General features: G+C 42.0%; 1 protein-coding gene across 1 annotated transcript in view; it reads right to left on the bottom strand.

Annotated features, from left to right (window-relative positions):
• The window catches only part of NXN (nucleoredoxin), a 59,781-nt gene extending 48,844 nt beyond the window's left edge, over positions 1 to 10,937 (bottom strand). The window contains exon 1 of the mRNA XM_089484636.1: positions 10,656 to 10,937. Within this exon, the coding sequence (XP_089340762.1) occupies positions 10,656 to 10,697 (42 nt within the window). The 5' untranslated portion in view covers positions 10,698 to 10,937. The remainder of the gene's footprint in view (positions 1 to 10,655) is intronic.
• Between the last annotated feature and the right edge of the window lie 1,746 nt (positions 10,938 to 12,683).

Genomic DNA, 12,683 nt, shown 5'->3' with positions numbered 1-12,683 from the left:
TTGCAAGATAAGCATTCTTAAAGCAATGCCCAAAATAACTACCCTTGACCTAAGTCATTGTACTGCCAGCACAATCTATCTGTATGTATGTATATATATACATACACATATATATATATATATATATATATATATATATATATATATATATACATACATACATACAGAAAGAGTGCTCCTGCAGTCAATACACATCTAGACCAGTACAATGGGTCCACTTACCTCTAGCTGGAACGGAAAATGTGCATTATTACCACTGGCAGACACCTTACCACATTTCAAGGGTTTATTATGGGATCCCAGGACCCTAATAACTTTACCCCAACAAAACCAAGATGAGTGGAACTGCATGCATGTCTTCATTCTCACAAGGAAAAAGTATTAAAATACCAGAAAAACAAACACAACTCTAAAAAGAATGACTGGAATAAACATGCAGCCTCTTCGAATGTCAGGATGATGTGAGTAGCCGCCTCAAATAATGCCACTTTTGAGCCACAAAGTTAACCATTTAATCGTATTCAGAGCTCAATCACTATCTTACTACATTTTACCTTATAGTTTTCTGATCCACCCTAACTGATCAGATTGACTTGGTGAATAGTCTAATCTTGTGTCACTTAGCAGTAAAACCCCCACCACAATGCTTTTTATCCTGACCTTTAAACCTGTTGCTCCCACGAGCTTTAGAATTCTTAACCATCATCACGAAACATCAAATTATTTAAGTAGCTGGCCATTCTTGGTATCAGAGGTTTCATTTTCTCATAAAACAGGATGACTGGGTTGAGTGCATAACAAATAATTAAAAAAAGAAGAAAGGGCACAGTTATGCACCAGGCTCCCAGCTACATACACATTCACTATGACCTCTAGCATGGATCTGGGGGAGGTGAAAAAAGTTTACATTCCTGAGTTTCAGGATTCAGAGGCCTTCTCTGTATTTCAATGAAGTGCTGATCAAAAGCTACAGACAAAAAAAAAAATACTATTTTACCCATGTGCCAATAGAGACCTAAACAGCATAAAACATCGGAACTGCTCCGCATATAAGGACAAAATGTTGAGTATGGCGTGCAGGTGCACTGGTTAAATGTTTGGATGTACATGAGATTTTCCATCCTAACACAGAATTGCTAGTCCTCAAAAAATAAATAAAAAGGAAACCAAACAAACAAACTTTAGCCCAGCACAACAATATAAAATCTACAGCCTGTGATTTTCCAGAAGCAGCAGTAAAGATAATAACATCCGCTACTCTACAATTAAAACGGGAAATAAGTGGGGTGGATGAGACTGCATGTGCCAAAAGTTAGCTTTTCCCAGGAGCTGGACTGCTAAAACGAAACAATCAGATTTATAGTACTAAACTCAGGCCCCCAAGCTCCCTGGTGCTGCTTTATGGCAGAGCTCCTAGATTATCATTAGGTTTTCCTGGGGTGTTAAGATCAAAGCATTCAACAGTTTACAACACAGTGTAAGTCATGGCATAGTTAGTGTTATCTAGAAGCGAATCAAAAGCTCTATTTCAGCATTGCCTTTCAAACTCAAAAAACACCCAACATTGCTAATGTCAGTTTATATGATGAAAAATGACAAAGAAATTTGAATAATGAAATAATATCCCTTTAGATGCCATGTCAATGAACTACTAGAGGGGGGTCAAAGTAGATCTGCACATTTAAAAAATGTTGGTTCACACGACAGTTTGCCTCTTCTGAGAGTTACTCTGTCTTATGCGGTGCAGAAGAATTAGTTTAATAATTTATACAATAAACAAAAGACACTGTTTTTGCAGCATGCTTACACCTGTTTGGTAGGCCTCGTATTACACATTTGTATTATTTGAGCCTGAGACTAGCTTAGCGCACCGACATTTTTTCTTTTCCCTGTTTGCACATATTTGAGGTTGTTGGCTCCTCATCAGTCTGGTTGCAGCTTGCTGTCCAGGGGTTAAATGGGAGGAGGTTTAATTGCACCTCCCCCAACACATTAATAAGGTTTTGGTAGCAGTATAAACTGCTTTGTGTGCCCACTATGTAGGAGGTGAGAGTAGGTTCTCACCCTATTGAGAGTGTGCCTTGACGTGGCGGGTGAGCTTAATTATGCTTCGGCCAATTCATATAACCAAAACCTCTCATTTATATTATGTTTATATATTTGTTGCCAACTTTATTAGGGTAAGAAGCGCAGACAGTTTTTGTTTTTTGTATACATTGCACAGCCAATACACTGTTTTTGCAGCATGCTTACACCTGTTTGGTAGGCCTCGTATTATACATTTGTATTATTTGAGCCTGAGACTATCTTAGCGCACCGACATTTTTTCTTTTCCCTAGTTTAATAATTTGTTCGATGAATCTACAGAAGCACCCAGTTTCTAATTTCCAACTACTGGAAATAAATGCAAATATTGTCCCCCTCCCCACATTAAAATTCTAAACCACTTTGATTTTCTCATAAAGTGACAGCCTAATGTCTCTGACACCCCTACTATAGAAGAATGCATTTTGAAGTACGCAGCGAGAACTTTAACATGCATTCTTCCAAAACAAAAAAGTATTTGTCTAAACACACCCCTGCACACAGCGTTCACCAAAGCCAGCACATCACATGCAGGGCATTTGAGTGGGCGAAGGGGCAAATGCATTTGAGGGGATTCTCCAGAATCTCTGCATGTATTTTCAAATGAACCACACAGAAATCGTATGGATTACAGTATGTCAACAGCGAACCATATAAAAAAAATACAGCTCAAGGCATTTCTTCCTATGGGCTACCAAGAGTCGGGAGCTCAGAGGGGTCAAATGACACAATGTCACTCAACCCCAGAAAAGTAGCGCAGCCGCGTTGTGTGGCTGGCTCCTGTGTGTGTGGAGATCACTGCCACACTAATAACATAGCAAATAAAGCTGAAATGTACGTTTTGCATGGATTAGATTGAAGGATGTCGCCAAATGTGTAGTTGTGACAACAACTGAACCATCTGCACTTCACTTAATTGAATGAAGGAAGATGTCAAATGGCTGAGCCTGTAAGATCCACAGCAGGCAGCTGCCTCCATGACCAGGCACAAAATATGAACAAACCAGAACAGGTCAAACAGAAGTCAACCGTGTTCACTCACACATTCCATTTAGTGGAAAGCAGCAGCAGACAGGCTGCACTGAGCTAATGGTCCCCAGCCATTCATGCACAATAAATAACTCTCAATAAACATGAATGCACGCGTTTTTCTGTTAAAGTAACAGATCACCTCTCTGCTTTTTTGCCAAGATCGTGTACCTATGGCGAGGGAGGAAGCATTGTCCTCTGGTCTTAAAGCTGAAGGTGCTGGAAGCCTCTGGGTGATTTTTGGTTGCACCTACATTTGACCAGGGTCAAGGTGTATGCACAAAATTTTGCACTGTTTAGCGGGGGGGGGGGCACAGTAATTTATTTTAGTGCTCTTGCACCAGGCAATTGCGGTCCATTCTTGCACTTTTGTTTTTTTCCTATTACTAACCCCAGCCTTTATTGGCACAATTTTTTCACTGGGCATATGTATTTGCATTTTTAATCAATGAAAACGGCCATGATGGAAGCAGATTCCCTTGTTTTGTTTTGTTTTTTTTATTGGTGAGGGAGGTGTGGTAGGCTTAGGTCTACCCCTCTCTCAGACATTGATATTAGTGGTCCTTCCTCTTGATTTGACCCTCCTGCAGGACCTTTAGCCAAGGAGGTAAGGGATGGAATATCTCCTTAGGGAGTGTGACCCCCCCCCCCAAGATGAAGACTGGGGGATCTGGCAGTTGCTGTGGCCCCTACGCGAACCAGCACCTTTTTTCACTGGTTTTGTATTTTACCAGCCAAGCACTGAAAACCAGGCTTCAAAATAAATAAATATAATCCACTGGAAGATTAAATGTGTTCATTTGCCAAAAATCTTACCACCTAGATGAGGGAACAGCTCTATGATGCAGATGTGGTGGGAATGCCCCAGGGTATATGCCATCTGGCAAAAAAAAATGGGCAATTACTAACAGAGATAACTTGGTAAGTCAATATTATTATGTCTCTGGAATTTGGAGTGTTTTCCCAGAGAATGTCCTTAGAAGGCTACACAAATGGTTGACAGTTAAAATACTTATCGCGTGTTAATGGAAGTTAATAACTGTTTCACCGAAAGAGGAAATAATCACAGTTGTCAATTACATTAAACAGATGGAACTTATTACTCACTGAACAACAGTTCATATCTTTGAAAACACCTGGGGGATGTTTCTTTTTGTTATATCCTTCTTAGGAACTTAATATATCAGGGGCTCCAACATGCGGCCCGCGAAACCTCGAGGTGCGGCCCGCGTGAGATCGGTAGATCACAAGAGCCCTGCTGCTTACTTGTGGGAGGGTCTATTCTCTGCTCCAGTCCTGCCTCCTCTGTGGGGAGAACGAGGGAGGCCGCGCCCCCTGCTGAAGTCTGTGAGCGGCATCGAGAGCTATAGTGAAGGTAAGGGGGTGGGGGAGATTGTGTGAATGAGTATGTCTGATTGAGGGAATGAATCTGTGAATGAATGAATTTGTGTGTGTGTGATAGCATGGATGTGTAAGTGCTGGAACCTAGGCATGATGGGACTGTGATTGCCATTAGCAATCACACTCCTATCATAGCAAGTCAGCCAGTACATGCTGAAACCTGGCTAGCTGCCCCCCTTGTGTATTGATAATGCCAGCAGTATGGGGTCTGCACCAGCATGTATTGGCTGACTTGGGATGATAGGAGTGTGATTGCTAACATCTAACAGCAATCACAGTCCCATCATGCCTAGGTTCCAGTATTTACTGGTTGCCTGGGTATAAAAAGAGTGTGTTTTCTGTTAGCAATCACACTCCTATCATGCCAAGTCAGCCAGTACATGCTGAAACCTGGCTAGCTGCCCCCCTTGTGTATTGATGCTGCCAGCAGTATGGGGTCGGCACTTACAGCCACCCTGTACCAGCGTGTATTGGCCGACTTGAGATGATAGGAGTGTGATTGCTAACATCTAACAGCAATCACAGTCCCATCATGCCTAGGTTCCAGTATTTACTGGTTGCCTGGGTATAAAAAGAGTGTGTTTGCTGTTAGCAATCACACTCCTATCATACCAAGTCAGCCAGTACATGCTGAAACCTGGCTAGCTGCCCCCCTTGTGTATTGATAATGCCAGCAGTATGGGGTCTGCACCAGCATGTATTGGCTGACTTGGGATGATAGGAGTGTGATTGCTAACAGCTAACAGCAATCACAGTCCTATCATGCCTAGGTTCCAGCATTCACTGGTTGCCTAGGTATAAAAAGAGTGTGTTTGCTGTTAGCAATCACACTCCTATCATGCCAAGTCATATCGTTGATTTATCGTTGGTTACACACTAAAATTGGACAAAAAATACAATGCCCAGCCAACCAGTACATGCTGGAATCTGGGTATGCCTGAGATTGCTGTTAACAATCATAATATATAATTTTTTTGTACAATTTTGGTGTGTAACTTACTTTTATTAAAATGTGCGGGGGGGGGGGGTCAGTTTCAGTTTTGGCTAAGTGAACCCTGAATTTTCGATTTTGGTCCAGAATTTTCATTTTAGTGCATCTCTAAAATAAATAGAACTATTTTATTTTTACTTTTCCAGAATCCTGAATTTGTAGGCCCAGAAATCCCAGAAATCAGTGAGAGGAAAAGTAAAGGTTTTGTGTCATTTACTTTATTTTAATCTGCATATTTTATTAAAGGCCATATTTTCTCTCAGTGAAAAATGTGTGCGGCCCTCGCACTTATACAATTCTGATGAAGTGGCCCACTGCAGAAAAAACTTGGACACCCCTGTAATATATCTTCCTTTATTATAAAAGTTATAATACATTATATCTTATTTTTATTATAGTGCTATGCATTGTTTATTAACTATTACATCCATATATTTGAATACTAGCATAGCTGAACACTATCACTTTATTGCACATGCCAGCTGAGAAGTCCCTTCTCTCCACCTAATGTATCGTTTTGTCTTAGTCTGTCAATTCTAGTTTTGTCATATGCCTTGAATATATTTATTGTATGAAGCGCTGTGTAAATTGTTGGCACTATTTAAATAAAAGATAATAATATTGGTGTCCCCCTTGCAAATGCATGGAGGATTCTGCAGAATCCCTCCATATGCATTTACTCCTTTGTCGTCGTCCCCATCTATATTCTGCAGAGGAAATGTGTTGGGCCAAACATCTCCATTTGTGTGACAAGGGTCTCTTGACCTGTTTAATATGCATTGTTCATTTGTGGGAATGTCGGGGATTTTAAGTGGCTCTTTTAAAAGTTACCATTCATCGACATTGTCCCAACAACAACTAAAAAATGTCGATCTGGCAGTCAGCATACTCTCATTTTCGGCATTTACCCTCACCACTACATTATAGTCCCACACACTACATTGACATCTGTGTGAGAATTCAATGGGTTACTGTGCAAAAAACACATCAAGACATTGGCCTTTTTCTGGATACTCAAGAATCTGCAAGGAAAATACATTTATGGGCAATTCTCAACCACAAGTACAAATTGCAACCATTTACTCTTCAACTTACATCAGAGGGAACAAGCTAACCACTTGTGGTGTAACATAACGTATTATTATTTAAAGTAGCAATAGTTGCCCATTAAAGCGTGAGATGAAGTTTAATTTTTTTTCCCTATCCTTCACAAAAGAAATGGCTAGAATAAATTCCCCGCCAAGGTTGCAGTGCAGTCTCTTTTTCTCTGGCCTTTGCCCTGTGGAAAGGGGTTGTTTTGGTTGCCATGTGTCACACATAACCTTGTCATTTTACATATTTTTTGTATTGTAGATTCATACACTGCTTACCAAAGATTATAAAATCAAAACGTTAGCCATTGACTCCTATTTTACTAAAAAATATACATTTTCTGAGACAGCAGATGAGGAAGTAGAGAAGAGGTACACTTGCCAAGTAATCAGGATGCAATGGCACACATTTAACATTTAAGCGCTTTAAATTAAATATTACAAGAGCTACATATATTCAAGATGTCTTCTCATTGTAGTGTTTGTTTTGTGAAATTGTTATTATGAGATCATTTGAATGACAACGTATAAATCAAAATAACGATGACAGAAAAGAGTCACTATTGCACCAACCAAGCCTTCCATGTGCGAAAGCCACACCAATGGAAAAGTTGCTCACATCTTGGCACAGTACAGTCACATAATGTCGACTCTTAATGCCCCTAGCAGGCCACAGAAGTGCACATTTACTGAAAGCATTACTGATAAATTCTATGAGCGATTGAAGAACTCTTTAGTGTGGCTTTTTTCCCCCACAGAGTTGTGTGGCAACTTCGTACCTGAAATACAAGCCAAAAGCTGGGAAACACAGATTAAGCTATTTCATGGTAACTACTCATCAAGAACTTCAGTTTTGAACGTCCAACTTGTGACAACAAGTCAGCAATTTTCCTGTACCTTTTAAAGGAGCAGTAAAAGGTACACATAAAATGATACCTGATGAAGACAACTTTACAGGCAATAAAACTGTACTTGTAAAACACAATTTTCAGGATTCTTTTTAGTGTCAGACCACAGTAGTAGGTTAAGTGAGAACTGAAATCCTCGAAGAGGATGCTAGTGACAAGGGGCATCATATCAATAAAACCCAGAGGCTATAAAGACAATATTTAGGCAAAAAAACATGCCTTTTTTTCCATTCAACTGGTCATTTTTCTATTTTCTTATAACTCTCACATTCAAGTGAATGTGTCTTCGCTGGGCTCACTTTCCACACAGACAATTCTACGCATAATGCCTTACCTCAGCAAGAAAAACTAAACCAATCCTCTGGATTAACATTTGTATTAAATTTTCAGCACTGAAAACCCATGTTCAAATCATCTGTCACATACTTGGAATTTCTTCACCATCTAGCTGGCCTCCCAAATGTAAACACAGGCAACGCAGTCATGTTGAACATACTTATTTCAAAGCCCATATATTTTATACAATTGTTATCCAGATCGCTATAGATCACATTTGAAAATCAGAAATGTTAAATAAGTCTGGTTATACAAATGCTATCCTTTTTTTTTTTTTTTTTAATAAGCGGTAACAAGATCAAAGATTGTAAGCTTGTGGGCAAGGCTCTCTCAACTTAATGTATCGGTTTGTCTTAGTCTGTCAATTCTTATCTTGTCATACCCCTTGAATACCGTATTGGCCTGAATATAGGCCGCACTTTTTCCCCCCACTTTAAGTCTTTAAAGTGGGGGTGCGGCCTATATTCGGGGTCTAGCGCCCGACGCCCGCGACATGCAGTCCCGGGCGCCGGGCAGGCAGCAGGGTTAGGATACAGATCCCCGCAGCGTACTCTCCAAGACGCTCAGACAGCCTCTCCTGCCAGCACTTTTCACGGGGGGAGTGCCGGCACGGGAGATTGTCTAAGCGCATCGTGCAGACGTTCGCCGGCAGCGGCGATGAGCGTAAACAACCTCCGCTGCCGGCACGTCTGCACGGTGTGCTTTAACAATCTCCCTTGCTGGGAATTTCCACGGGGGGAGTCCCGGCAAGGGAGATTGCTAAAGCACATCATGCAGACGTGCCGGCAGCGGAGGTGGTTTATGCTTGCATCGCTGCAGCCGGTGAACGTCTGCGCGATGTACGTTAATCTTCCTTGCCGGTACTTCCGGCACCAGAAGTTGAATACGTGTTATGCGTAGATGTCCCCCGCCGGCCCCGCAGAGTCTGCACCGGTAAGTCTGGTGGGGGGGGGGGGGACATCTTAGGGACAGAGTGACAGCATATCTCAGGGGGGGAGGATAGAGTGGCAGCATATCTCAGGGGGGCACATCTTGGGACAGAGTGGCAGCATATCTCGGGGGGGGGGGGGGCAGACATTTTTTTCTTTAAAAGAGCACCTCTACTTTTAGGGTGCGGCCTATATTTGGGTGCGGCCTATATCCGAGCCAATACGGTATATGTAAATTGTTGGCGCTATATAAATAAAAGAGAATAATAATAATAATAATAATAATAATAATAATGGTTGCTTCCATGAACCTAGACAGCAACAGGACTTCCTGCTCCAACTCTGATCTTCTGATATCCGGTTTTCATTGAATGTACACAGGAGTAGCTTACATGGACTACGTTTATTAAAGCAATTTGTGAAGATTGAAAACGTCCCACTGACATTGTGGCGAAGAAGTGAAATCTTCTTTTTGACTGTATTCATACAACAGTTCTTGCAAACAAAACATAAAAAGCACCCTCAAGAACCTGCCTTGTGTGTGGTGGACCACGAAATAATGAGGCCAAGCAAATCTGCACAGGAAAAAACTAGCAAAGGAAGGCATAAGAATAGCATTTTCACTACCAATCTGGGACAATTCTGCTTGAAAATACTAAATACTTAACAGTATGTTTATCGAGGTTGCTGAAAAGTTAACGGAATCGTGGTCCAGTTCCACCATTCGTTGTTCATTTAAAAACAACAAGGTCAAAAGCCTATTACAACCTATTTAATACGTATTTTTTTTAAAAAGCTAGTTTTAAACTGGATGTATAGCCTGTAAAGTGTATGCTGTAGACAAGCAGTCTATTAGAGAGGTGTGGAACTTGTCTACTAAGATCCAGACTCTCTGCTTCATCTACATAAAGAGCGTCTATATCATAACTATAATCACCAGGCTCATCCACTAACCCTGGGAATCGAGACAAATATTTTATACCATGAAATGTAAAACTCCACTATGCACTTATAACCTACACTCAATATTCAGTAAACAACAAATGATTTTTGGGGAAGCCCAATTTTATGCAATACTAGTTAGTCATGGGCTTGCTTTATAGGTACATATACATATAAGTTTAAGTAGAAATAAATGCATGCTTATCAGTCGGCTATCAGCCCTGCCAAAATATAATATAATCGAATATAACGTATGTATGTATGTATGTATATATATATATATATATATATATATATATATATATATATATACATACACACACACACAAGGCTTCTCTAGAAAATGACATATTCCTCCACAAGATACACCGTCAGATTCTCCTTAAAAGAAACACATAATGTGCATTGTTAAGCTATAACATTGATTCTAAAACAACTTAAAAGGGAAATAAAATTCTATCCATGTGCCTTGAAATGGACTGCTGCATTATGGCCACCTTCCTGATCACAGGAGGATAGGTTAATCAGTATCTGTGAGATTTACCTGGGCTTAAGCCAGGTTACTTGTGCCAAAAACAAACTAGAAAAAAGGGCTTAGGATCCACATGAGATAAACACAAGGATGATGACAAGCAGTACACATCGCCCTATGGGCATCACTAAGGTTGCCAGATGGCACAGACTAGGCATTTGCCATCATTTTTGCTGGAAGGAGACATCAAACACCGGGCTGTTTGAATTAAAGCTCTAGCGTTTTACTGAGAAGACAAACAGGACCAGGTTCCATCATGCGATGGCTACTCGGCTGACAGGCCAGCCCTACTGCACTGTAACGTATAGGAGGACATCCCACCGGCCGTGCCCATTACACCCTGTAATAAAATGCAATTAAATCATACGTAGGGCAGTGTTAAGACTCCCACGCAGGGCTTGGCCCCCTCACCTTCTTGTGTTTCTCCTGGTAGGGCAGTGCCAGCCATGGCATATCCTTGAGGAAGAGCTGCCATTTCTTCTGGTCCGGGTCCGAGGAGATGAAGACAATCTCAAGGCGGTCCCTGGTCTTGCGGTAGAATTCGCTGAGGCCGGGCAGCTCCTGCTGACAGGGAGCGCTCAGCCCGCAGGCGAACAGAAGCCCCACCAAGGAGACCCGGGAGCCCAGGGACTGCACATCCACTTCCTCCCTCTCGGCCGTCACCAGCTTCTCTCCCAGCAACTCCACAAGCAGCCCGCTGTCCGCCGCCCGCTTCTCCCCCTCCAGCCCGGGGCCTGACATGCTGCTCGGCCTGGAGCCCCCTCCGCTCTCCTGTGCGCTGTAATCGGGCTTTCAGAGACGCGCTCCCCGGCGGCCGGGAGGGGATGAGCCGCGTGCGCCACACGAGCTGCGCCGGAGCCCGAGCTGCACAAAGCCGATTGGCTGCGCCAACGACAGAGCCGGCTGCACACGGGCACATGGAGAGGGGGAGGAGATAGAGACAGGCCTGTGTGAGAGTGCCACCTGGGTGCCAGCCGTGTATGCACTGTCCATGGGAGCCCTGCCGCCTAACACATCATACATACACATCATACACGCACATACTACACACATATATGCGTCTCACTCACCATTAATCCTGTAAGTGACCAATTGATTTCGTCTCTGCTACCCAGACTTTATTTAGGAGACTATTATTATAATGAATAAATCATCTATAGATTAACATATATAATGATCAAAATCATCGGGGTCAAGTGGGTGGCCAGTGGTCTGCATGTCACTACAGGCTAAATACATTGTATGTTGCTTGCATAGATCTATTAGATGAAGAATTATTACATATCAAACGTCTCTATATATATAACATTTTGGGTATAAACCAGAGTAGTAAGAGTTTGAAGCATTTTCACAGATCTAGAAAAACTAACGTACAATATTACAGGATTAACTACAGGTTACGACAAATACCGTATTGGCTCGAATACTTAAAGTTTGGTTCTATTTTAAAGAAAAAAATATTTTTAAAGAAAAAATACATATTAGTGGACTGGTAAAACAGTATTTTATCTAATGAACAGGAATACATGTATTTTAACATTTTTTTATTTCTATTATACAGTTTGTCAGCATATGTTATATACAAACAGAAAATCAATAGCCATTTCAAGGTCCTCCCCCTTAATTAATAATGAACCTTGCTTATAGATATTCCCCTCTGCCCCCCTGATATGCCACTCTGTGCCCCAGATGTGCTTTAGAACCGCTGATATGCCACTGCTCCCCAGATATGCCCCCTAGATATGCTTTATGCCCCCTAGAAGTGCCACCCCCGCCCAGACACCCTGGTGTCTAGCGGGGCCGGCCGGTGGACATCTCTGCGATACGCGTAGACACTTCTGCCGGGGCTTCTACCAGAAGGTTATGTCATGGCAGTGCTCGACCATAGAAGCCCCTGCAGAAGTGCCGGCAGCAGAGGTTGTCTAAGCACATCGTGCAGACGCCCACAGCTGCCGGAGAGGAGGATGCAGGATTACCCGCAGCAGGGATAAATGAAAAAGAAAAACAACTGGCTGGAACTGCATGTCCCAGGCATCGGGCGAGACGAACTGCGCATCCCTGCGCTAAACCCGGAATATAGGCCACACCTAGGGCGACGACATTTTATTTCTGCCATTCAGGGACACACTATGAAGCACATGAGATCACACACACTGCACCAAATCATCCACACTGAATCAGAATCAGACATACAAATCCTGTATTTGCACGTATACAATAATAATGTATGGAAACATAACATTGCAGGTATAGATAAACAAAACACACAAGCCCAGCATTGCAGGTATAGATCAATTGGAAATCACATGTAAACTCAGCACTGCAGGTATTGATGAACTGAATACGACATCCAAACCCTGTATTTGCAGGTATACAATAATAATGTATGGAAAACATAGCATAGCAGATACAGATAAACAGAACACACAAACCCAGCTT

This window comes from Sceloporus occidentalis, unplaced genomic scaffold, assembly GCF_023333645.1.
Source record: "Sceloporus occidentalis isolate IW3139 unplaced genomic scaffold, rSceOcc1.0.p SCAF_22, whole genome shotgun sequence".
Classification (NCBI taxonomy): Eukaryota; Metazoa; Chordata; class Lepidosauria; order Squamata; family Phrynosomatidae; genus Sceloporus; species Sceloporus occidentalis.
The sequence above is the reverse complement of the archived record's forward strand: the minus strand, read 5'-3'. Positions and strand labels throughout refer to the sequence as shown.